The 26,830-nt window shown below is 37.8% G+C and overlaps 1 protein-coding gene across 1 annotated transcript in view; it reads right to left on the bottom strand.

The window, feature by feature from the left end:
* ERP44 (endoplasmic reticulum protein 44) overlaps window positions 1-26,830 on the bottom strand; it is a 53,665-nt gene that overhangs the window by 19,326 nt on the left and 7,509 nt on the right. Inside the window, exons 2-4 of the mRNA XM_086609158.1 lie at window positions 14,045-14,117; window positions 12,168-12,207; window positions 9,972-10,087 (exon numbers count right to left, since the gene is read on the bottom strand). Coding sequence (XP_086465284.1) covers window positions 9,972-10,087; window positions 12,168-12,207; window positions 14,045-14,117 — 229 coding nt within the window. The remainder of the gene's footprint in view (window positions 1-9,971; window positions 10,088-12,167; window positions 12,208-14,044; window positions 14,118-26,830) is intronic.

Genomic DNA, 26,830 nt, shown 5'->3' with positions numbered 1-26,830 from the left:
GCTCCTTATCTTCAACCACTACTAAGGCAACGATCCGCTTCTTCACTATACCTCGCCACTGTACTTCAAGTGTCCCTTCATCCCTCTTCCACTTCGGTTAATCACTGGGACACAGCAACTTGCAACAGGTTGTGCAGCGAGTTCCCAGCTATCCATTGACAGGGAAACTTACACATAACCAGCAAGTGGTTCCTGGCGCACTGGGCAGGATCCATCAGCCTTGAGTTTTTACAGTAACCTTTGCTACAGTGCAGAAGTTAGCTTTATACATCTCCATTTTTCAGCAACCACTTTTATTAAAGTTTGTAAGTACTTAACAGCTTTGAATGCTCTTCCCTCATTCAGATGTGGCGGAAGTTTAGCAAAAAGCTTCTTGGAGTTTTTATGAGGAAGGACTGGAGAAACAAGGTAGCCAGATACACTGTGGATTCTTAGGAAAACAAGACTGAAAACAAACAATACAGACAAAGTATGTAACGCCAAGTAGATTTCTGCAAGCACTTTCCTTTTACTTTGTTTAATTATGCTCTCCTATTCACTCCTCCCTGGGAAATATATCTAGAAACAGAAAAATTTCACAGCCCCTGTGAAAACTGGGTGTTCTTCATGACAGGGTGGGACGCACTTTACCTAAACCTCAATCACGTTTGTACTTAAATACAGCTAAAGCCCCAAATATGAGCAGTTAGCCCACTTTCCAGAGCTGATTAATCCTTTGAGGTGACTTGTTCCAGTCAACCATACCCACGCCACGTCTCTCTCAAAGAAAGAGACTGTGAACTTAAATGGACCAAGTTGTCCTTTGGAGACAGAGAAGTTTCATCCAGTCAACAGAGAGAGAAAGACATTGAAAGCGTGGGCTGAATGTGTGTCCTGTTACTTTTCACTGACTCCTTAGAAGTCAAAGGAGACGCTTCAGGTGACCTGGACTGGTCCACAGCAGGAAGGCAACCAAATGAGGGTCCATCAGAGTATCTGGTACAGTACTGAATGACGTAAAAACTAAACCTTTCTGACAAGAATGTCCTTTCTTCTCAACTACACATTTACCGTGAAGCAGATTTGCTTTATCTTATGCTTACTCTTTTTTAAAGAGCATGGAGACAGAAGTCCTGTGAAAACTGTTATTTAGAGGCAGTTGTCATGAGCAAACTGCTGAAACTGGACAGCTAACACACACCTCTCAGATGCAAACCAAAATTAAAACTCTGTGCAACTAGAAATAAGTCATTCCCCTATGGAACTGCGCCTGTAACTGTCCTCCAGCAGCTAAAAGCCTGAAAGAGGTGGAGAGCTTTAAGAGATAACAAAAAAAATTAAAAAATCTGCATTCCCCACTGCTTGGAGATCTCAGTGAAATCATCAGTAGTTTCAATTGCTGCTAAAACACTATTCATCTCTTGTAGCTTTAGTTACTGAAAACAATCTTTGTACCAGCTGCACAACTTAAGTCCAAGAACTGAAAACAAAACATGCACAGCAAAGGAATAAGAACCATATCTACTCCACGAAAATGTTCTTCCACATCCCTCAAACCAGTAAGCTTAAAAGCTTCACCAGTTCCTAATAAGCTTTGCATCACTTTAAAATATCACAGAATTCAGCCTATCAATATTAACTAAGAAAGGACTTGAGCTGTTTCCTAAATATCTCAGAAAAGCTTCTTAATGCACTAATTACAGTTAAAATTAAGGGTAAGATATTTTAAGTCCTCAATTCAGAGTACTTTCATTTCAAATTAATACTAATTTCTCAAGGCAAGATGCCAATATATTCAACATTAACAAGAATCAGAACAACACTTTTTTCTTCCTTTAAATTCCATCATTTTTTAGTTACCTAAGAGCTGCCTGCAAGAAGGTGGCAAGTATAGCAGAGGAGGAATTACTTTGTATTTGCTCTGTGGAAGACAAACAACATCAGCAAACAAGGCATTTGCTGCCCTTCTCTCCTGTTGATGGAAGGACCTTTGGTCTGACAGTACGTCAGTCTATCAAAACTTGACCAGGGCCTGATAAGAGACAAGGAGTACTACATATCAAGGTTTCACAGAAACACGTTGAGATCAAAGACTGTTGATTGTTACAGAATTCCACAGCAAGAGAGCACCAAAACTACATTTTTTTTGGTCTCACAACAATGTCTTTTTCCTTCAGGCTATTTCCACAGTTATAGAAGGATGCACGGGTTGCGGATTTGGCATTCAGGGGGTACTGAAGCTTCTCTGAGATGGAGACTGCAGTCCCTAGGGATGTGAATCTTCATCAAGTGCTGAAGTTGCATAAAAAAACCCACTAATGGTACATAAAATACCCACTGTCAAGACTGAATTCAAACATTATTTCGTAAGTCAGAACTTGCATGCTCTTTACAAATTACATTGAGATTCCATGAATACTGGTATTTGAACTAACACAGAGAGATGATAGTCCTACACAAGTAAGTATTTGAAAACCATCTTTTTACAAAATATAAAATGCAAGTACATGAAAAATTGTTTGAATTCATTCAAAAGTCAAATAGAGTAAACCTTAAATGCTTCATTAAACCCTGGCATTTGATACAGGTAGAGTTAGCATAAGCAGAGCAACTACAAAATTATATTCCTTTTAAAATTGGAAATACACAATGCAAATACATGGAATATTGTTTGAACTCATTCATAGATTGCATTAGTTATAGTAAATTCTAAATTAAATTTAAAAATATTTCCAGACATTCTCACTGCCCATTTTCTGATGAAAAGAGGTATTTGAAATAGATAAGGGTAACATACCTAAAGAAGAAAAAAGAAAAAGTCTCTCAGCTACAACTTTACATTTTATTCAGGTAAAGGTACAAACCCTGAGTTCGTATTTTGCCCAAATAATCATTAAATCACAAGCCTAGTGTTTGCATCACCAGAACAGTTTCACACTTGTTATGACAGGAAGCTACTGACATACTAGATCACCACCTTGTCTTCTACAAATCAGAAATTTCAAGCAAAGCAATGACTTGAATTCAGATGATTCTCTCCTCCCTGTTCTGCACATATCCTTGTTGGCATCCAACCATTTCTAAACTGCCCGGACTATTTTCTACTATCCATTCCACACACTGTGACAGGAAAGTCTTCACAGTCACCCAGTTCTCTTCATAGATGCTCTGTATCGGTACTTCTTATGAACTACTGAAGAGAAAGCAAAGCTGCCTCTTAAAATAGGGATGAGACAGAAGCTTTTGTTGATGTCTTGAAAGAGCCTAACATTTCCACTTTCTAAGATGGTTTCCCACATTGTCTTCTGAACAAGCTTCTCCAAGAAAACCCCCTTTATGAGCTATCATTTGTGATCGATATCTTTACCATGTCGCTTGCATTGTCAGCCATTTCTCTGTTGTCTGAGCACCATTTGTTCCTCTACTCAAAGCAATGCCAAAAAACATTTTTTGGAGGTGTGTCAGGCTTTTCACATGGCATGTACACACATTACCTAAACACAGCTTCAAGTAAACATGCAGCCTGTGATGTGATTCCCAGATGGCTTCAGACTTCAGTGCTCTAGGTTAACACCACAACACAATGTTCAAAGTCTTCAGCTAGTATATCAGATCACACCACGGAGACCCTCATGTCCACTGTCACTAAATTAAAACTAAACGTACGACGATGAATACGTTGAAACACTGCATCAAGACACGCTGTATCAAAATAGGCTCCCACTCTGCAATATTTACAGGGGTCAGGTATCACCCCAGCGTTACCTTGGTCCACTGTCTTTGTCTTCCAGGGTCATAATTCATACCAGTACCAAACAAATATTTAGATTTTAAGTCTACAGGACTGGCTCTTGAAAAACGTATTTGAACAATACTGATAATTATCCTAAATGCTCACTTCATAATATATTATAAGGCACCACCTGAAGCAATTCACATGCTGAACAGAGGGCTACAACAGCCTGAAAAATTATCTGGAAGAAAACAAAAGTTCCAAAACTCTAACCCCATAGAAATAATTTCTGAAAACGCTCATAATGTCCCTTTTTCTAAGGAAGGTGTTCATGTTTTCTGAGGAAGAGCTAACACAAGCCCAAGCCACAGATTTTTCTAGTTTTGTTTTTACAGGACAGTTATAGGAGTTGCACAGCTACATATCTATATGTATATAGATCTTGAGATATAGATATCTCTCTATATATTTATATATATATCTTGAATTTACTGGATCTAACAGTAATCTTTTTTTGTGTCAAATCATCTTAACTCTTCCTCACCCTTGTGCAATACCTTCCATCTCAAAAGTAACAAATTCCTTCAGCTGTGCATTTGAAGCTGGGACTACCAAATGAGTATTCCGCTTCCTCACTTCAGATCAATCATATTTTTTGAAGTCCCTCAGGCTACCTGCCAGGGCACACTACAGAGGAGAAATGAAATCTGTCTTTGAGAGGTACCTTTTTACTTATTATTCTTCCAGCTTTTTTCTCTCAATCTAAGTTCACTTAAAAGGCCTTTTTGCCTCCTACTTTCCTACATACAGTGCTACATTCACCTTATTGTTAAGTATTTCATAATACAGCATTAATTCTCCCCAGTTAAACGACTCCTCTCATGACACAGACACACAATCATAAGACCAGGAAATATTACACGGAAGCAGAATTAGGAGGGACCTTGGGAGACCACCTAAACTAGGCATCCTACCCTGATCATTGTGATACTGATGACTTGTATGTTGGACCAAAACAGGTACAAGAATATCAACCAATGTTCTACATCAAACTCGGCTGCTGAGAAACTGGGAAACAGCAAATCTAGACCACTTTCTGCTGCGAAGGAGTATTCCTAACAGCCACACCTGCTCTTAGCAGGGCCTCATCAGTAGGTATCCCTTTTCTGACAGGTAGGTAACCTTTTCTGACAGGCTGACAAATGGCTCTCCTGAGGAGAACCATCAACAATCTCCCTGAATCACTTCCACTTCTTATTTTATCCAAAGACAACTCTTTCAGACTGATATTTTTTTCCAGGCAAAGTGGCAGGAATGCAATGAAATCCTCGTGCTTGTTTACAGTTTCATTTATAGTTCGTTTATGAACCTCCAAATTTGCTATCGTACTGAGCTATTTTGCTTACCAAAGGCACAGTGGCAATACAGTCTAAGTAGCTCTCTGAAGACCAACATTTGCACACATTACAGGAATGGCTAGACCCAGAGAGACCAGCAGCTCGCTGTACTGAATGAGAGTACCACTCATGGACATTCTGAAAGAAAGAACAAGCGTTCCCTAAACAGCAAAGCACCTCTCAACACCCCACCAGAGAAACACTGTCTTCTGTTTGGAAGCATCAAGTTTTATTCAAATCAGATTTTATTTTTTAACTCAGAAACCAAAGGAAATAATGGTGCAGTAGAATTAAACTCCCTGATATATACTTTAATATATCTTAATTTATAATAATTCTGTACCACAACTCGTCATACTGAATTCATAGAAACTGTTCAAAATACAAATTCTCCTCCAGAAACATGAGTTCTTATATGTCACAATATTCACTAACAGAACAGAATCAGAGGATATCCATGGTACTAACCGAGTTTCCAACACTGCTGTCTAACACAAAGGATAAAAAAATCCCACAAGCAAGCAAAAAAACCCAAACCAATCCAACACCCCCACCAAAACAAAACCTTCTTAATAATGTATATGCAGAAAGATATTCTCTAATTTTATAAGGAAGGACACTTTTACTAGGTATTACACTTAGAATAGAAGTGTGCAATTTTGAAAATAAGCGAATTACTCAAACACCAAACCCAAAGATTTTAACAGCAAACAATGTAGTGGAACTTAGATATTTCTAAGTTATAAAAGGATGAGGTCTTGGAAATGGAAAGAGTACTTGCTTCAACATATTTACCTTTAGTGTATGTTCCACACCAGGTTAAAAACAGTAAGTAAAAACTTACATTTCAGTTATAATTGTCTTCTACAATATTATACACTGGTGTAAAATGTAACACAGAGAGAGGCTTAATACAGTGTTAATATTTAGATTTTGCATTTAATCACATTGGGGCCTATCACTTTCCACAAAAACATCTTTATATTGGCTATAAGAGTAGACAGAATAATGGTTTTGTCATTAAGCATCAAACATTTGGCAGTGCATCAATAATTCTCTTTAATTTGCTTTACCCTCAGAAGCTGGTGTGAGCTGTTGGGCCCTGCAGCGTGCTTCAATAATAGTGCATTAAAGGGAAAGTATCTATGCCTGGCTGACCATTCTGAAAGCTGTTTTTGAGTGGCTTGAAATCAGCTATTTGGATTCCCTACAGAGTCTTGGCTTCAAAAAGAAACAGATAATTTGTAATGCAAATAATCCACCATCTCTAGAACATCATCCTAATAGTGAACTACTAGAGGTATGAAATCTGCAGGCATAACAAACCCCAAAATATTGGCATAAACCTCTTAGTGTTGCTAAAATGTGTAAACACATACAAAATATAAAGGTAAAACAAAGAAAAGGCAGACAATAACAATCTTGACTCCAACATTTACTAAACTACTACAGCAGGCCCCAGCTGGATAATACATTCACCCTCTCACTAAAAAGTTGCTATTACATACATTAAAATCAAAGTAAAAATACTTAAAACTTTAGGACATACCCAATAACTGTGTGCCATGAAACATACCATTGCTTACAACCCAGCAAATAAACACTAGAAACCAGGAATGACATATACAGCTTTGCTATTTTAATTCAAAAAGGCAATGCAAATTGGGAAAAAGACTTAGTCTATCATGATAGGATTTTATTTTTAGTTCTCACATTTTACAGCATTTGCAGAAGAAGTTATGCTCATCTACATCTTTAATTAAGGACACAGAGCAAATACAGAGAACTCATGGGATTCCAGTAATAAAAAGAAAGACCAAAACTCTTGGCTGCCTTATACTACTTAGCCCACTACATCTACTCCCACAGGAAGGAAGACAATCTGCATTGTAGCATCTCCTCCTCCACCCAGGCCTTAGCTCTCTGTAACAAGCTCTGATGAGCTAAATTCGATGAACATACAAGATGATGATTAAGCAACAAGCTTCTAAAGTGTTTCAAACACATTGGGTAGGGGGAAAGTTTGCTTAGACACACAACTTCTAAGACAAGAACATCTAATGGTCAGACACCTAGCAGCCCAAAGACTCTCCAAGTTACCCAAGGAACTAAAGCTACAGCAATCAAAGTAAGTACTTCTTCAGTTGTTAATGAAAACCTTAACAAGAAAACTCAACAATGCAAGGTCATTTTACTACAGTCTTTTGTGAGAACTTTACAGATTGTCAGTATTGTGACTCAATGAAAAGATGAGAAAACGACACTGTTAAACACTGAGATAAGACTTATTAAGAACAACCATAAAAATCAAGTAAACTGAAAGTATGAATGTCCTTCATTCCTCCTTCCCTCCGCAATTGATTCAAGTTAATCGGAGAAATTATCACTGATGAAAGCGATAGAATATATACAAAAGTATATGCAAAAGTAATTTCAAGTACGTAGAGTGAATGGCTTAATAAGCTGATACAAAAAAATCAATCAGAATGTTTGCTACAACTGCATTTATTTTCTACAATTGCAGTGGCAAAAGATCAGGAGTAGTTTATTTGTGTAGATCTTGCAATAGATCTCGGAAGAAAGTCAAAAAACGCAGTAAGAAAACTACAGCAAAGACGGTGTATCAGACTTTGCCTTCGGTATACTCCTCCAAAGGATTCCATTGCCTTGCTTGAAAATTTGAATAATTAACGTTATTGGTTAAGATGTCCCAAGAACATACCATATAGATGGATGATTGAAAGCAGAAGAGAACACCAAGTGTGAAGAAAGAAAAAAGAAGCTGAAAACGTAGTTAAGTCTTTGAGATCTTGGAAGATATTCCAGGTCAGAAAAATCCCAAACAAACAAAAAACCCATGCCAAAAGAAAAAACCACAACCCTCAGCAAAACAAACAAAAAGCCCAGCCCAAAAAAAACAAACACAAAAAGCCCCCACCAGCTCCCCCCCAAAAAAATCTATGATTCTAGAAAAGGCTGTTCAGGAAGAAGGTAAGAAAACATGCGCTTAACAGAGACAACATTATAACGAGAAAGAAAAAGTACTATTAGATTTAAAAGTCAAGGAGACTAAAGCGCATCTTGTGAAGCACATTTTAAGCATAGCCACACCTCTTCATTCTGCTGCTGCTCTGGAAATAAGTGCACTGTTCTACACTCTGTTCAAAGCACCCCAAGAGATCTGCTCAGAAGAGGAGATTCTACCATCATGTGTCTAACGTAACCGCTCTTCACGAACACCTATGTTCAAACTTTTGTATCAGTTCCCCGACATGTCCCTGTCACTCCAGCCCAGAAAGCAGCTAAATGCTTCAAAGCCACTCGCATACCCTAGGCCATTACTGTTGTGCCTCTTTTCCAGCTGAGGCTATAAAGGGGATCCACTATCCCAGTGACTCAAAGATTTAAACGCCTCTGGGATAAAGTTTCCCGTTGTCATGAATTGGTCTTACTAATCTTTAGGAAGGGACAAACAGAATCTCCTTGGCAGCCACTCCTGACAATTTGAAGAATGAGCTTATCTTACATTTCAGAAACTTGAAACTGTTTGCTCCCGTAAAAGGTGGGGATTTTATTCTTGAGACCTCTTTCAAGATCGCAATAAGATGCTCTTATTGTTGGGCAACTCCGTGCATGCATACAAAACAGAGCACAAAACGGTGCCAGCGGAAGATGCTCAAGTGGACTTACTGACTTTTAAATCTGCAAGAACCAATACACTTCAAGTCAAGAATTCTCCTTACAGGGAAAAATCCTCTCGAACACCAAAAAAGGTAGATTGTCAAAACATAGAAGAAAAAGGTAAATTAAATCATTTAGTTTTCATAGATACACAGCTGACTTTTTTCTGTCCTATACGATTCTCTCTTTAGGTATTTTAACAGAGCACTACAACAAAACTACTAGGTTGACAGTAATTCCCCGCGATATGATAAAGATACAAACTAATAACTCCGTACAGTGATTCCTCAAATTTCCAACTGTGACTCTTCTTACAAATTAACAGTTTTGTGAAGCCCAAATATTATAATCAGTATTGGTTAGAACTGAAATTCTGGGATTTGAAGCCACTTGCATCTGGTACTACTTTTTGGGATCAGAAGCCGCTGTAAAGAAATTATGTCTGCAAGTGTTACTCTTCCAGAAGCACAAAACAGAAAAAACTGATCTTATACTATAAAAAGCACTATAATAAAATTCTCAGTACTACCTATTTGTCTTTCCATGTGCAGCAGATGTTCCTTACATTTCACTTATTATGGGCCTAAAACTCATCTTTTGAGATTAATACCAGCATAAAATGAGTAAGTTTCAATGTATCATTTTCATATATTCCTGGGTGGGGGGGAGAACCCAAACAGGCAACCATTTGCTGGCAGCATACAAACAGCAAAGCAGAAAACCTCTGATCCCCTCCTGGCTGCAAAAAAGTCAACTTGCAGTCCACTACGAGTCCTAGTTGGAGGGAAGACCTGAGCAAATCATCACCTTGATGGTGACACTGGAGGGCTACCTCTCCCTTCCCTTGGCTGTGAAGGGAGCACCTTTTGTAGCACTAGTGCTTCTCTGTCTGACCTCTCAGTGAGCCAATTCCATTCATAATCCCAGCTCTTTTTTCCCCCATTAAATGAGACAGGCCGAACAGATATAAATGCATGCCTATGGACACAATGAGAAAGCAATACTGGAGATTGCCCTGACAAATTTGGAAGAACAGGTTCACTGATGTATACAAGCAACTCTGGGCTAAACGATGGGGCAGGCCCAATTATGCTTTAGATCGCTGTCTAGTATATTCTTCAACACGATGAATAACTTCCTGGCAGGATAGCACAGAAAAACCTAAGTTGGGATTTACTTACAATGCTGATCACAGTCTACTCTAGCAAACACCACTTGATTCTTATCTGGGTATTCTTCCTTAATTACATTAGAAGCTTCCTCAAAAATAGGATGCAGCATTTGGCTGAAGCGGCACCTGTGGATAGAACATAGAATCATAACTTCAAAATATTAATTTTAATATTTTAGTTGTTGACTCAGGGAATATTTCAATCTTTGAAAGAAAAAGGAAAAAAAAAAGAAAGAAAATCTACTGGAAAAGAACATCTACTTGTGATCATCCTAGTAACTGACTGGATAAAACTGTATAAAAATAGGTTCAAAAGTAACTTGAATAATTCAGGTAGAAAAAAATCTAAAAGAACACAGAGTTCAAGATGTGTCCTCCTGCTTCATCTGCTTAAGAAACACCATTACTCAAGTATAGGCCTTTAGGAAATATTCTATTCAGCAAGTCTGTTCTTCATTTTTTCTACCTGAATTATCCCTAGGGAAGTCATTTTAAAAATACAATAAAATAAGTTACTTGGATTGTTGAGAATCAAATATTCACCAACAATCACCTTCAGAAATATCACATAGGTAACTTAATAACTTCTATTGTTGATCCTTATAAAGTATTGTTTATTATATTATTGCTCAAGTTTGGTAGAGTTTGACTAGACTGCTATTACAGCACTACGAACAAAGAGAATCTCACAGGTCTCTTCTTCCAGTCATGTCAGATTTTGAAGAAAATCGTCTCTTTCTGCCCATGGAAAAGGCTGCAGGATTGTAAAGACGCTTTGGTGGCTTTGGGGAGTTTAGGGCAACATTAGTGTACAAGCCCATTATTAATATGTCAATAAAATTATTTATATTCTGTTCTTCTAAACACATGGCAGAATTTTAAATTGAAGACGTGTAACGCCACTGTAGAAGTTGTCAGAATGAGACCTCGTGGAACAGCCTGGCAATAAAACAGCCTGCGCTGAAGCCCTGCTTAAACCAAACAGTGATAGCCTGGGGATGCTCTTATGTCTCCAATAGCAAACACGCAAGAGAAGAGGCAGGTTTTGCTCTCAAAATACAAACAGGGCATAAGGCCATTTTCTGAAAGAAATCTGACTCTGGGCAGCACGACTGTATGCTACATGGTTATGTAGCATGTATATGTTACATATGGCTTTCTTGTCCCTTATTTTCCTCCACCCTTACAGCAGTGTCTATCTACATCAGTGAGACTGATCTATTCTCATTGAAAGGTCATGTTACATCATAGGCTGGCAGTACACTATGTTGAGGGGTTATTACGGAATGCCTCCATGTAATGATCATAATTAAGGCTGCAATGTTTTAAAATTATCGTCTACTATAATGTGAATCAACTTGCAAGCATATGCAAATCTTCAAATTCAAAGCAAACCTATCTTACAGAGGATTCCGTAACAGTGGGGATTTGCAGAAAAAGCTGTGCTAATAAGGTCTTCAAACAGGACATTTGTTATCTTGCTGTATCAAGTTTTAAGATATTGGCATCTTCCCTCTATCACAGAAGTATCAGAACATGGATTTTTAGCCTCCTGCAGTCTGTCTTCTCCAAAATCCAAAATGATTTTTTCAATGGCAACACTGACCTCAAATTTCAGTACATTAAATTTACTCTCCACTGTTCTGCTTTCCTTGGTTATCTTTAATAAAACCATTCTAACAATGCTTTTATATGCATGTGTTTGGGTCTTTAAAAGATAATTTCAAGTAAACAGTTCCCTCTGTCTTTCACAATGTCTAACCAATCTGGCCTCAAATTCTTTCCTTTTCCAGCTGCTCAGATTTCATCCCTCAATTATAATTTCTCTAGTTCTCCACTTGGAAAGTCTTCCAGATGAGAGAAGGATTTGATATGTAGTATAATTTCAAGCCTTTTTCTTTCTAGCAAACACGCGGGATCAACACAGAAGAAAACATAAAAATGGAATATTTTGGACTATATTAAGGAGCCAAAACTTAATGAAATTTATCTTGCTAAGAGGAAGGAGAAAGAAAAAAAAAATCAGTTACATAGCACAAAAGATGGTAGAGCAGCAGAAGGGGAAGTAATCAGGACGTTAAAGAAAAACAGGAAAGAACTAGTTTGAAAGCAATATACCACAGTATTCTCAGTTAGAAAATTATAGCCAAACATGACAGTTTCGAATGACAGAAGTTTAAACATGAAAAAAACTTGTATAACTTACCAATCAGCATAAAAATTAACTAAAGCAACATCTGCATTGTCTGAGAGGAAAGAAAAAGAAAAAAAACCAATGTCACATTGTGAGGCAAACTCCTTAGTGCTTTTATCTGAGATTATAAAAATATGCACAAAAACTATAAAAGCAAGTATTTCTAGATGATTCAGAGTACAGCTTAGTCTCATTGCTAGAAAACTGCTAGGATAAATATTATCTGAAATATAATCCATATAAAATGGAAAAGTGATGAAAGAGGCCTTCAGTCAAGTATTTTATTGACTTTATTGATATATTAGACATTAAAAATGTCAACACTTTAGGTATTAAGACACAAAAGTAGTAAGTGACATGAGACAAGGTAATTCTGGATTTAAAATTAAGGCACTCAAAGCCATAAATTGTACTCTAGCATATCTTTTAAGCATCATCTAGATTATTCTTAGGTGTTAAAAACGTCAAAAGCTGAAATGTCTACTATTTGGGTGAGAAGAACGACCAACATGCAGTCTGCCTGTGCAACTTACTCTGGTCAATCCTAATCTGCCTTATTGCTAAGAAGCTGCATGCTAAGGTAAAAGGTAGCAGAGAGATCTTCAGCCCCCGAAGAAAGAAAAATGCTAAGGGACACTTAAAAAAAAAAAGCAATACTATACATACATATATGATGAGGTAGTGAAATAATCATCTTGTACATTATTTTTCACATTTTAAAAAAAGGAAAATAGATTAAAACTAGAAGGACAAATCTCCTGCCCAAAAATAAACAATGATAACCATTCTGTAAATTTGTTTTGTATTAGTAGTAGCTCCCTAGCCATCGAAAAAAAAACCACCTTGAAATAAATACTGGAACTATAGAATATCGGCCATAACTTCATAAAACAGAAGTGTTGATAGATGACTTTGCACTATTGACAAATTACAAAGAAAAGATTAAGATGTTGGAAGGCTGGAAAAGACAACATGCTGGAAAAGACCACTCTTGAGAAGACTGGGAAAAACTACAGTTTTGCTTAAAATTATGGCCTTAAGATTTTTCACTATCAGCAAGGAATGCCAGTGGTGAACAGGAAATTAACAAGCACAGGGAAATTCAGGGTTACCTCCAAGGCATAAAGTATTTATTGAAAATAATAGGATAAATTTTAAAAGTATTTATGCTTGGTATATATTCCCTTTCATGAATCACATTTTACAAAAGGACTCTATATTTTCTACTGTATAAAAGGTATTTACAAACAGATCTTATATCACCTAATCATACGTTTACTACACAAAACAATCCTGCAATAGTAGGTAGGTTCTAGTACAGACCTAAATAAAAGGCTATAAAGATTTTTTTTTTCTGAATATATTTGAAAAAAACATAATAATTTTTTCCCTGTGAAGAGAACCAGATATAGGCAAATTGGATTCTTTTCAGACAAGGAATACACATCTGTTTAATTTATGAGTCTCCTCTCTATGAGCCAGCAGAATAAGGACAACAATTGACCGGAAGAAAAACATAGCTCAACAAGCAAGATGCTCAAGGTCCATCTCCACAGGTTTCAGTTGCTGCTAGATTTTGGAGAACTTTTAAAATGCTTTCTTGACAGCTCTCAGTTATGTAATCAAGCATTGCCATTTGCAAACCAGATACCAAGTATTTTCTTAGACACTTCAAATCCTCCTTGAGATTACAATGAAGTAATTTGTTAGGCAATACATTAGTTCAGACAGCTATTTTTGATCATAGGCATTTAATACTTCTATGCCCATTGCAATTCATATTTTCAAAGCCCAGGTACATGCACATTAATTTAATAACATTATAAGATTCACACAGAAAAGTGACTGCAGACATACAAAGAAAAAAAAAATAAATTCAAAGTACTCACTTAAAATGTCATCTATATTTCCACTATCTAGACTGGTTATTTCACTTCTTGTTGGATTAAAAAGCCAAGACACCTAAAAGAGAAAGCAACAGGTAAGGTATGTAAAGTTTCAGCAACAAAGTAGTAACATATTTATGATTTTAAATGTTTCAGTTCAAAAGCTGGAGAAGAACAGTAAAATAGTTGTAATTCAATCAACGCATTTCAGATGACAGCAGTACTACAAATATACAAAGAAACACTATTTGAAGATATACTTTCACAGTTAAAGCAAATTGGCTCTCTCTTCATATGTTTCTCCATTATCTTAGCTGAACTGTTACAAGTAAATTTTGTACCATTAAGAATAACTTCTATTCATAAATTCACTCTGAAGAGAGACATGAAACCCCCATTTTAGCCACCTAATGATTTCACACAGCCCAGAAGCATGTAGGCACAGTGGTTTCACCAGAGACAAGTAATTCCTTCTGTCATTTACAGGGCTTGTCTGGCTACCTCATTACATAAAGCTTGCAACTGCCTCTGTTTATATTGCTGTTTTAGAGAACAGTTTCAGTATATCTAACTCAACTAGCTAGTGTCTTTTATCTCCTTCCGTATTTTTTCTTGACACTACTTCAGTCCCAGCATGTGATCGGCATATCAGATTACAAAAACTGAGACACCACATCAGCCAGATCATTCAATTACAAAACAACACATGTATTACTCTTAGTGCAACTATCGCAGCAATACACAGTTTTATGGAAGAGCACTCTCAATTCAGTGCAAGAGGCCCAGTTCTCTTATCCCAAAATGTGGTGGGGAAAAGGAGGGTATAGTTGCTGCTCTATCCCAGGTGAGAGAGACACCAATGAGTTATAACTTATTTTTGCTTTGAGAGAGATAAACGTGCAAGGTTTTGAGTGGACAATAGAGTTTCTGGTCTGTGACGTGAATGTTTCCATCCTGAGCAACCTGGTCAGAAAGTCAGCCCTTCTCTAAGTAGGGCCAGGGTTTGGATCACACACTCTACTGAAATGCATTCCAGACTTGTGTTTTCAATGAATATATGGTTCCTCAGCTGACAGAGAGAGCAGGAAAGGAAAAGGAAGATTTCCAGTAGAGAACTGACAGGAACCCACAGGTTGAAGAGCCAGGCAGAGACCAGAGATTCACAACGATACCTGAATCACAGAATCACAGAATGTTAGGGATTGGAAGGGACCTCAAAGGATCATCTAGTCCAATCCCCCTGCCTGAGCAGGACCACCTAGATCAGATCACACAAGAACGCATCCAGGCGGGTTTTGAACACCTCCAGAGAAGGAGACTCCACACCTCTCTGGACAGCCTGTTCCAGTGTTCTGTTACCCTTACTGGGAAGAAGTTCTTCCTCATGTTTAAGCGGAACCTCCTATGTTCCAGCTTATATCCATTTCCCCTTGTCCTATCATTGGATGCCACTGAGAAAAGCCTGGCTCCATCCTCATGACAGTCACTCTTCACATATTTATAAACATTATTGAGGTCCCCCCTCAGTCTCCTCTTGTCCAAGCTAAAGAGACCCAGCTCCCTCAGCCTTTCTTCATAAGGGAGATGCTCCACTCCCTTAATCATCTTTGTGGCCCTGCGCTGGACTCTCTGAATTAGAATCTCTCTGAAGAATTAGTCTTCGCACAGAGAGGCAGCGGCACAAAACATACACGCTATCAATGTTCTTGGAGACTTAGTTTACTCCTTGCAGCTGCAAAGAAAATTTGCTTATGGCTAGAGAGGCAGAGCTGACAAAAAGACACCAAAAAAAAACCCAGCTTAGCCAGAAGCATACAGAGCATCTAAATAATGCCACGTAGAGTAGCTCAATACAAGGATCCAGTGATACAAGGATCTCTGTATTTATGGAAGAACCTGAGACCTACCCTGGACCTATAAGTAGAGCCATGACTACAAGCACCAAGCCTCCAGGGCACATCTGCCTTTGAATTAGTCTTTTGATAAACTGTAAACAGTGTCTATGTCACACATCAAGTTTTGTAACATTTGTTGCAAGTGTATTTCAAAGATTGGTCTCAAAATAGCCAAACTGGATGCCCGCTTTCATTAAGATCAGCTTCAAAAATTGTGGAAAACTTCTGCAGTGAGACACTGTCAATAACTCTCAAACTATAACTGTACATGGCATGCAGGTGAGATTTGCAGCAATCATTTTCAATTCTTTCTGATTTATGGATCACTAACCACTTTTCAGGGAATATACTGATCCTTTTGTATTTGCCATATAGAGGCCACCAGGTAGCATACACACTCCATCTAACACCACAGGCTGAAAACATACCAGCTGTTGTAATACTGAGTACGTACCAGTGCTTCTCACTCGGTAACTGGACAAGATACTTATCTGTATGCAAGTCTAAGATCTGTGGTGGAGTTTGCACAGCCTTCCTGTGGCACTTAAACTGCCTGACACAAACGTCTGAGCTGTGGTTTTAAGATGACTATACAGAAACAAACCTAACGGTTGCGCTGTAAGGTCCATAGCTAAAACTAACAGCATAACAACATGGTCTGCCAAAAAACATTTGATTAAGCACGCTATGCAATACACAAGTTGTGGCAGTACTGGGGAAGTTCCTTTGAAGATGCTGGTGTTGCTGACTGCTGATCAGCAAGAAGAGATGACTGTCTTCACTCTTTGCAGAGAGAAGCTACATATATGGACCCTGGGCCACATGGATCTGAGTCACCACAGCTGATGGCAACCATCAGCACAGGCACCTCTCTATAACCCCTTGGGAGGTGCATGGAATGACAACTTCCAAGGTGTTGCTATGTGGAGGTGCTGGTAGTAGTAGTTAGATTTGTAATAATGGGTCAGTCAAGTGCACAAATGAGCTGGCATGTTTTTGTTTGTATGTACATGCTGTTGTCACAAGTGTTAGATTAGATACAACTTGCCTATAATTGAAGCAGTAGCTATAATTAACAACAGTTGGAATATTGTTCTACCCAACAAAGGATAGTATAAACCAATGTTAATTTTGTTGGCAGTCATCTAATCTTACCACAGGTGACTGCAAGTTCATCTGTAAGTTCCCAGGGCTTCAGCTGCCCTGCAAGGTCTCAAGAACCTCTGATCATACCCTTGAAGACCACAGAGTTACTTATCCTGCCTATGATCTTGGACAATGCTTGTTTACACAGAAAATCCACACAAGAAGGCAGGAACCTCTTAGCTGCTGCACACAGCTCTGCATCAGTGTTCATACACGGAAAGAATTTTCACCTACGTCTTGGTGAAACTGTTTTCAGAGGAGCTCAGCAGTTTGTATTGTTAAACATACCAAACGGGTAAGATATCAATTTCTTAAACCCATGTGGCTTTTTTCCAATACGATTTTACAGCAGCAACACAAACCTTATCTAACAGGATGAATTACACATAAATTAAACATAACATAGATAAGTATAATATTTGCAATCAGGAAATAGGCTATGTTATTCAGCAGATATACTTAAATAGATCAGGAACTGTAGTTTCATTTGTAGATTGCTACAATACACCTTTACTTGCAACACAAATATTTAACTGCAAATCAAAGCACAGGGCTTACTAATCAATACAATCCTCTACTAGACTGTGCTACGTGCAGAAAAAGCAAATTAAAACTAATATTTCTTTATAGCACGAATAAAATTTTTGACTGCTTTCTTAACTCTTATTATGGAAAAAGTGGTGCAAGCTGCATGTACTGAAACAAAGACCCTAAACATCTTCATATGTTGAAGGTGAAAATGAAATTAAGTAGTATATCTTATTGCCCCTTTATATTAAACAGTACTGGAAAAACACTGAGACCAAGAACGTCTTTCCCCCAAAAGCTGCACAAACCTGAGATGATCAAAATACTTTTTTCCACTAGAGGTATGAAAATTTCTGTTTTGTCAAAATATATTCATAATCATGTTCTTAAACATTTTAAACTGACTAAATAATTGTGGCTGCCAAAACCCTCATAATAAGTAGATAGACTCAGGGGAATAAAAGCATTCCTTGAAGAAATGTCAATAAATATGCAAGACTTACTTCAGCTGAAGCTTTCATAAAGGTATAATGCCTGTAAGGAAGAAAATACACCCTTTTGACCCAGTAATCTTGCTGTCCCATGAGATGCAAGAGGGTTTATGATATTACTAGTATTAATATTTAACATGAAGGAATACAAATTCTTATTTAAATTGCTAAGAAGCTATACTGTTTTGAGAACATTTTCTGACCTTTGATGAGGCCTGTGCTTGATACCTACGGGCAGAAAGCAAGACATTTTTGAGGAAATAATTTTTGAATGCTAGCTACACACTTTATAAAACAGGTATTGAACATATGTTCTGAAAGACATACTGGCTAAAAATTCTTCAGAATTTTTTACTTTTAAATGCAAACTTTGCATTCCATTGGCCTACATCAGAAGGATACACAGATGATTGTTCACATTTGTAACTGGGCAGGGGGGGGAAATTCCAGCTGACCTCACAACATAGCTACAAAACTCATCGCAGCAAGCATCTTGCAAAAATAATTCAAAAGAAGATTGGCTATGGAAGTACACTTACTCTTCTGGTCCTCAGAAACACTGTCAATAAAACAGGAATATATCAGTTCAGGTTCCTGGAAGTTCCCGAAGATAAGACTGCTCATGTTTTTACTGGGAAGTTTAATTAGTACAGAAATCCTAGTATTTCTGATCCAGTTTTGATCCTCACTGAAATTGGCAAAAGACTAAGCCACTTCTGCCAGGAGCCAGTACTAGTCACTTCTGAGTAGTAACTACAAATTAGTTGACATTTATTCTTATTTTTTCTAATGAAAGACCTCAAAGCACTGCCCAAAAGATAACATTATCCTCCTCTGACAAGCAGCACAAGGCTACTCAAGCAGCCTGACACAAAAAAAAATGCCTGGACAAAATCTGTTCCATTCACCTCCAACAGCAGACCTCTGCCAGGTTTCATATCCCTTTCCCAAACAGGAAATAAAGTGCACCTTATTTCAACTCATCTGCTGCTGACAATGTTGCTGTTCAATTGCCACTCCACACATCCAATTAATGAAGCCCACTGCTTATCCAGGAGACATAGGTCAACCTTTTATCAACGTTTTACTCTTCCTAGTTAGTGCTGTTAGTTCTTTAATTGCTAAATGGACAGAAAAGATAGGCCTATCGATTTAGTGGTATTTCTTTCCCAAGTTTGTCATACTTTATATACCACTTTCTTGCAGAAGAGTTATAACAGTTTAGCTGTGCACAGTCTTAAAACTACAAGAAAACAAAACAAACAGTTGTTGCATCTTAGTTCTTCACATCTTTATTTTTTATTTCACATAATGAAACAGAGGTCCTCATTTCCACAGCAAACTATCTGAAGAATACAGAAAATCTCTTCTCGGAGCGTTATGATTTCTAATTAGTACTACACCTGCAAGGCAGTCAACAAGAACAGCCCTCATTTTCACTTGCTAAACTTTCCATTTACCTTTTCCTCCTGCTGGGAAATCCTAAAGGCATCCAAGTAAGCCATCTTTCTCCTCTATCACAAAATCATTTTATGTTTGGCAACCAGCTCCAGCCCGCATCTAATCCAGATTGACGTGTCAAGTTACTACCTGAAGTCCTAGCCCCACAGGACTCTGTGGCTGCCTTTCAGTCCCGGAGTACCTTTTTCTTTATGCATGCCGCTAATCTGCTGCTGCTCTGAGGCCTGCATTAAACTCCTGGACAACAGGAAGCAGACGGGTTTAGTGCCTGCTGCAGGATGATACAAATTGAAAGCAATCCCAGGGGACAGCAACGCAGAAGCTGACAGACATTGTAAGAGCCCCTGAAGTTTGGCTTCGGAACCATCAATCAGGAGAATCTCGCTGGCGGTGTTCCCAGAAGCCCTATAATGAACCACAAAGTTCAGAGCAGAGAGAGATAACAGTAAATAGAGAATGGTGGGGGAAAATAAAAAAAGAACATTTTTCACACTCTCAGTGAAAGCAGTTCAACTCTTAATTGTCACCACTTGATTCCAGACTGTGCCTGAACATTTTCATAATTTAGACTAACTGCTGCCAGCTCTGTTGATTAAGCAGGGTTTTTATTAGTAATGTAAGCTACTTTCATTATAAGACAAAACTGTACTAGTTCAAAACACTAACGATTGCTTCTGACCTGTAGTTAAGTTTTCAGAGCAATTTTTAAATTGGTACCAAAAAAATCCTTATTCTATTATTTTTCTCTCAACAGCTATACCTTAAATTTAATCAGGGAAATTTAAACACTCAAAGATAGCTACTGAAAATAGATTTAAGGATTGCAGTTACTAACTTCTATGAGAACAGAGATGAAATCTAACTAAACTGAAATACTGATAATACACATATTAGAAAAGTAGACTTATTTCTTTAGCCTTGACAGACAGTTCAATTTTATAATGATCTAGCCAAACGGTGCTATAAGTGCACAGAGCTAGGCAGAAAGACTCACCATCTTAAAAAGAAGTAGCATAATTTTAAGTTTTCCTCCACATGCTTTGCAACCTTCTCCCATTTTAAAAGTCTGACAGGAATACTCCATGTAGGTACACGTACTACTAATACCAAAGACCTTCTTGCTGATGGAAACATTAGAAACAAAAAACCACCATTCACAATGATACCTTTGAAATTCCAAGTTATATTGATTCGATGTTCCCAGTCAGGAAAACATCTCCCAGTTAGAGGTTCCTACAACTGAACTTAAGACACAAGCAAAGCAGTTGTAGGATTGCCATGTATGATTGGGAATGATTCACAGCTGCAGAGATATCTCAATGGCCTGATACTACAGCACTGAAGGTCCCCAGAAAAATAGGTAAGTTAACCTCCCAACAGCTTGTGAACTGTTATTAAAACATGCAAGACGTTAATTCAAAACATCCACTGCAAAGATGAAAATTAAACCTCATTATCACAACATGCAGTTCAATGCATCACATTTTTTCCATAAAGTTATTAATAGCAGAACCACACACCCAAACATAATTTTAAAGCTTAAGTCTCTGGGCACAAACCTAAGGATCATTGTCTTCTAAAGAAATGTTTGTCAGGGCTCAAAACGTGACATGAGTTGTGCCTAAAAAAATGTCACAGAGATAAGACCTGTAATTTATTTTCAGTTGAACTATTTCTAATTTTGAGCTGTTTCTCTTGGCCTGGAGGGAGAGTGACAATCTCCACTCAGGGCCATAACACACTGGCTTCCTTGTCTTAAACACCAACTTAGAGGCAACACAGTCCATGCACCTACAAAAGATGTAAATAGGTGCCCGAACAACTATATTATTCATGGAGTGCTCCATATCCTCAGAAATATGAACCTACCTTAAACCCTGTTTCACAGCTTTGAAACCATGAATTCAGCTCCCCAGGAAGCTACTGAAAACCCTGAATCTTTAGGTATTTTATTTACCAAGCTTCTTATTCTTACACAAGAAGCTAGAATTCCCCTGGGGAAAAAAAAAAAAAAAGAAAAATAAAGGTGTAATTTGTGCAGCTGCTTAGGAAAAAAACACAACCTCCTGTTCTGATAACTCTTTCTGTTATGTATCTACCAACTGCTCTGATTATCTAGAAACACAAGGGTTTGCTTTCAAGAGGGACTAAAGCACCTAAAATACAAATGGAATCTCCAAAATGATTAGCACAAGTTAAGCAGCTGCTGCTGCATGTGAAAGCCAGCACCCTGAAGTCTCTGAACTTGTTAAAGCTGTGATCCAGTAATACAAAATAAAGGGCAGCTTGGTCTTGTCAAGACTTTGATAAGAGTCCCAGAGCAGAATAGTTCGCCACCCCTTTTCACTAAGTTAAGTAAAAAGGCCCGTTCTCTAGTTTGGACATTGCTATTACACATAAAATCTATTACCAAAAACGTTCATTGTAGAGAGTTTAAACCTTGGAGAGTGTGTATTCTAACTCCATTCCTCACGTTACAGATCACATATGTAACCTTGAAACGCGAATCATTTCTCAGTACCTTCCTCTCTGCATTTTAAGATAAGTCAGAGCCATTTTTGCACTTAAAATATTTTGGAATGTATTTTGATGGGTAGCAATAGAGAAAAAATTGTGAATAATTTCATACATAGTTGAGTCTAAATAGGGCGTTTATGAGGAACTGTGTTTTGAGAATCACATGGATCGTTACAGTAAGCACTATACTACCCTGTTGTTCTCTATGAACTTCTACAGACTTTCCTGTGCCACTGTAGAACAAGAAACGAGAATTATAATTTTTAGACAATGATAGATATGTATGTTTTATGTATGTTTTGTTCATTCTTGGACCAGTGATGAAAATGAATATTAAAAAGAAACCAAAACTTTTATTGTATTCTGTGAAAGGAGTGGTGACAGAATTCAGAATCTCTCCTTTAAAGCATAATCTTGGAGGAAGAAACTGAAAGTAGACAGTGTTTTCACAAGAAGCAGTATTTCCTACATCATATGAACATTTGTTACCTTGGAATAATCTGAAGGATTGAATGTGTAAGTGGGCAACTGAATTTTCCATACTTGCTGCCTACACACATCCTACTGCTTTAAAAATAACAATTCCTATTTTGGTAGATTTTAATGTATGTTGAGACTATTGTTCAACAAGACGAAAATCAACTTACTTTAAGAGAAATGCTCAATATCAACACCTACTCACTTTCAGTTGCTTTTCTTTTTATTAACCATATCATCTATTTGCAATACTAAATACCTTTTTACTTTTCGGCTCCAAAACATCAAGTTATCGATCTCTTTGTGGTATCAAGAAAGGTGGGAACTTTAAGTGAAGACAAACCTGTTCAGTTTTACCTTTCAGGCTGGAACTTGTTTTAAAACTAGGTATGAAATCCCAAAACAAACTACTCAAATGGAAAAATAAAGGCTATCAAACACATATAAACTAGCCCTCCATGACAGAAATACTTAAGAAGCAATTTAGATAAAACAGAAAAGTGCAGCCTGGGAGAAATCTGCATTTCACATATTCTTATCAGCAGTTGAAGATGAAGTACCACAATCCAGCGGCTCCAGAGGTGCAGGATCCACACTGCTTTAAACTACGCAGCTGAGGCATTGGGTTAAAAAGAAGCACTACAAATGACAATCAAACAAAAAACTCAAGTGAAAAATACACATAGGGTCATTCTCCTCACCCAGTCCACTCAAAGGGAAGCAAAACATACTGGTTTAGCTGCCACTCTAAGGACAACATAAGAGAAGACAAGCAGACAAACCAGTCTCTGATAACACTGCTTAAATTGTGCTGTTCATACTAGTGCTGCTGCCAATTCGTACTTCCAAATAATAAAATCGGTTTGAGAGCATTGAAGCACAGTCAGCTTGATTTGGCTCATCCTATCTGATGCTGAAGGCAATGACAATTAGAACTAAACAAGGAGCAAGACTTCCAAGGCAGAGCAGCAAATGTACGGATGACAATTAGCAGTTCAAGTTAAATTCTTACTCTCTTCCAGTTTTAGCATTACACGGTCATGCAACCTCAGCCAGAACTAACCCACTCATGAATATGCACCCCCATTTACTAACCCTCAGATGCAGAGCTTTAAGCAGTAATACTTCCAATACCACTAAGACTCTCCTTATGCTACAGATTTTTTTTTCTTCCTTCAGTATGATTGAGATGCCACGTTTGCTCAGATTGCTGCCCAACCTTTCAGCAGGAGGTTAAGGTTCTGTACAACTATGAAAAGACAACTACAGTACTTTGCAACACAGCTGTCTGTAGTGCACGAACTTTTGTCTGTACACTAAAACCATCTGAGATTCAGTCCTATGTTGCTGCTGCTCCTGCGTCTTTTTCTAAGGAAACAAATGAGGAACACTACCATAGAATTTCGAAATTATAAGCTTTCTAAAATACAACGGAGTTTTGGTGCCTCAGCTTCCCATTCCCTTAACAACAGAACTCTGAACTTCATAATAAATCCACTTAAAGCACCATCTTTATTCATGTTATTTTGATTATTTTCTTTTCTTCATTCCCTGCAAACATGTCATGCACACTCCACAAGCTTCCATTCTACAGATGCAAACTACATACATCATAGTTTAAAGGTCACTGGCAATCCATTAGCTTGTCTTTAACAAATGTTTTGCCTCAATTTTTAGGTTAGTATTTATTATTCACTACCTTAAAATGACGTGAAAGAATAAGGATCTTTCCAAATAAGCAGCAACAGAAACACATCCCAATTTAAATGAGGAAAAAAAAAAGTTAAGTTTCACAATTAATCCATTTGCTATCTTCTACCGAAGAACATTCACTAAAGTAATGCTGCCTGAATCTGAAGAGAAAAATTCATCTTTGGGACTTCACTTGCATATAGCTTGAAGAATAAGTGGCTAATTTCAGACTGCATCAGGGCTATTTTCTTTCTACCCTAAACAGCTGCTAAGGGTCTGCACATATGCAGTCAATTTATCCTAGATAACTGTGGACAGCAGAAGAGTAAATAATGCAGAGGATAGGACACATGCCACAGAATACTGAAATGCACAAAAGAACATGATACAAATATCCACCGCTGATTACCTCCCCCAAGTAATATTAACCATGCCAACTTCTGGCTGACTCCCACAAAAATATTCAAGAAAGCATTCTAGACTGGTCCTAAAAAATAAATTAACACATTCACATGGTGCAGTGCTTGAACTGGCAGCAAGTATCAACACGCTGGCTCATAACATTTAATAGCTATGTAATGCTAATTACATGTACATACTTGCATTGGTTTAGCCAATTCTGCTGGTCTATGTTGGCAGAAAAAAAAAAACTTTAAAAAAAAAAAAGAAAAGAAAAAGAAAAGGCCTCTTCCTCCTGCAAGTGTAAGCTCTTAACCAAAGCAGTTTTAAATGTCATTCAAAGGTAATTCCTGAGAGGCCTATACACTTGCTGAGCTCCCTTCACTAATTAACAGATCATTAGTAGGAAAGAACCCCTAACTGTTCACCCCCTGCACCACATACTGTCTTAATTACCTTTGTGAAGCAACCAATTTGTCTTTCAGTCATTCTGTCCAAATCCCAAGTGAATTGACTCAATAGAGAGAAGAAGGGGGAAAAAAAATGGTGGTGGGGGGGGGAGTATTTTCATACATACATTTATGAAAATCCATGACTGGCAAAGAATTCAGGGGCTAAGTGTTTCCAGCAAGATTTAAGAAAGGAGATGTCAATGAACTATAAGAGACAGAAGTGATAGACAGTGACTAAAGGAAGAAAGAGCTCTTCTTGGGATTACAAATGTGGATACATCATTGAAAAGCTTTTCCTTTGTGAAGCTTTTGAGAAAGTTAATTATATCATCACTTCATAATCACGACAGCTATGGGAAACAGCAAACACTATCACAGCTGTTGTTTTCTTCTTCAAGACCATTGGAACAGGCACCTATTCCTTGCCTTTCCAAATACTTCCTTGCAGAGTTCCTAATGAACAAGTTCTCTCCATGTTTATGCCCATTTGACACGGGAATCCACCTAGGGATGAAACGTAAGCTTTACTGCCAGTTATCTTACAACAGAGATTAGATTGCTTCTCTTCTCTCCACTTCTCTTCACAAATCTATAAAAATAAAACCCGAAAAACCTGACATCCTTACATGCATTTTTTTGGATGCACCTCAGTGAAACACACATGGAAACAGGCAAGAATCACTGATGCCAGGCAAGACAGGAGACATGCCAGCTGCAAAAGTATGCCAAGGATCCAACATAATTTAGGATATAAAGTTTCAGTGATTAAATAAATCAATGCCATAGAGAATTATGTTCCTTTGAAACTGAATGCAGCAAGCCATATACCTGAAATCTCCTTGTGGGTTAGGATATCCTTAATTTTGGTCCCAAAGTGAAGCAGCTGGGAGACTCCAACACAAACGTGGTAACTTACATCTTCCAGGAAACAAGCTATTGGCATCTCCACTGTTCATTTCTTTGCCACTGCTGATGAAACTTCATATATAGGTCACCAATGATTTGGGCTCACACTAATTCCCATCTATAATCTACTATGACACTTATTTTTTAATAGAAAAACACACGTTCTAGAACCCTGAAAAATGTGACAAGAACTGAAGACACTAAGGTCTTAATAACAATTCAGTCCACTCATAGAACATGGCTCTGAAAGCCAAACAGGCCCATGGAAGCCTGTTGATCTCCAAGGACAACCTCTTCAAAGCACAAAACCAATCCACTCTACTGTGCAGAAAGTAGATATGGCAGAAGACATACATTGGTTAACACAGAATTTCTGTATGAGGGTTAGTTGTTTTTTTTTTTTTTAAAAAAGGCAAGGAGTACACAGAAGGTAGAAGTAAGAAAATAAATACTTGGTAGGAATATGGAAACATTGCTTGACCAGGCAGGATGAAATCAGAAAAGCTCAAGCTCAGCTGGAGTTGAAACAAGAGAGGGATGGTAAGGGTAACATGGAGGGTTTCTAAAAGTATGCTGGCAAGAAAGCAAGGCTAAGGAAACTGCAGGCCTGCTGCTCAACTAGCAGGGACCTAGTGACAAAGGGTATGGAAAAGACTTAGGTACTCCAGCCTGTTTGTCTCTGCCTTGTTTTCTACTGATGAAGTCTGAGCCTAGTAGTAGAGTATCAAGGAAGAGAAGCATGACGCACATGAGGAGAAGATCAAATTAGAAAGCTCTTAAGCAAGTTGGATATACACAGATCCAGAGAACCAGATGAAATGCATT

This window comes from Tauraco erythrolophus, chromosome 3 (genome assembly GCF_009769465.1).
Source record: "Tauraco erythrolophus isolate bTauEry1 chromosome 3, bTauEry1.pri, whole genome shotgun sequence".
Taxonomy (NCBI): Eukaryota; Metazoa; Chordata; class Aves; order Musophagiformes; family Musophagidae; genus Tauraco; species Tauraco erythrolophus.
Note: the sequence above shows the minus strand (reverse complement) of the source record. Positions and strands in the feature narration are given on the sequence as shown.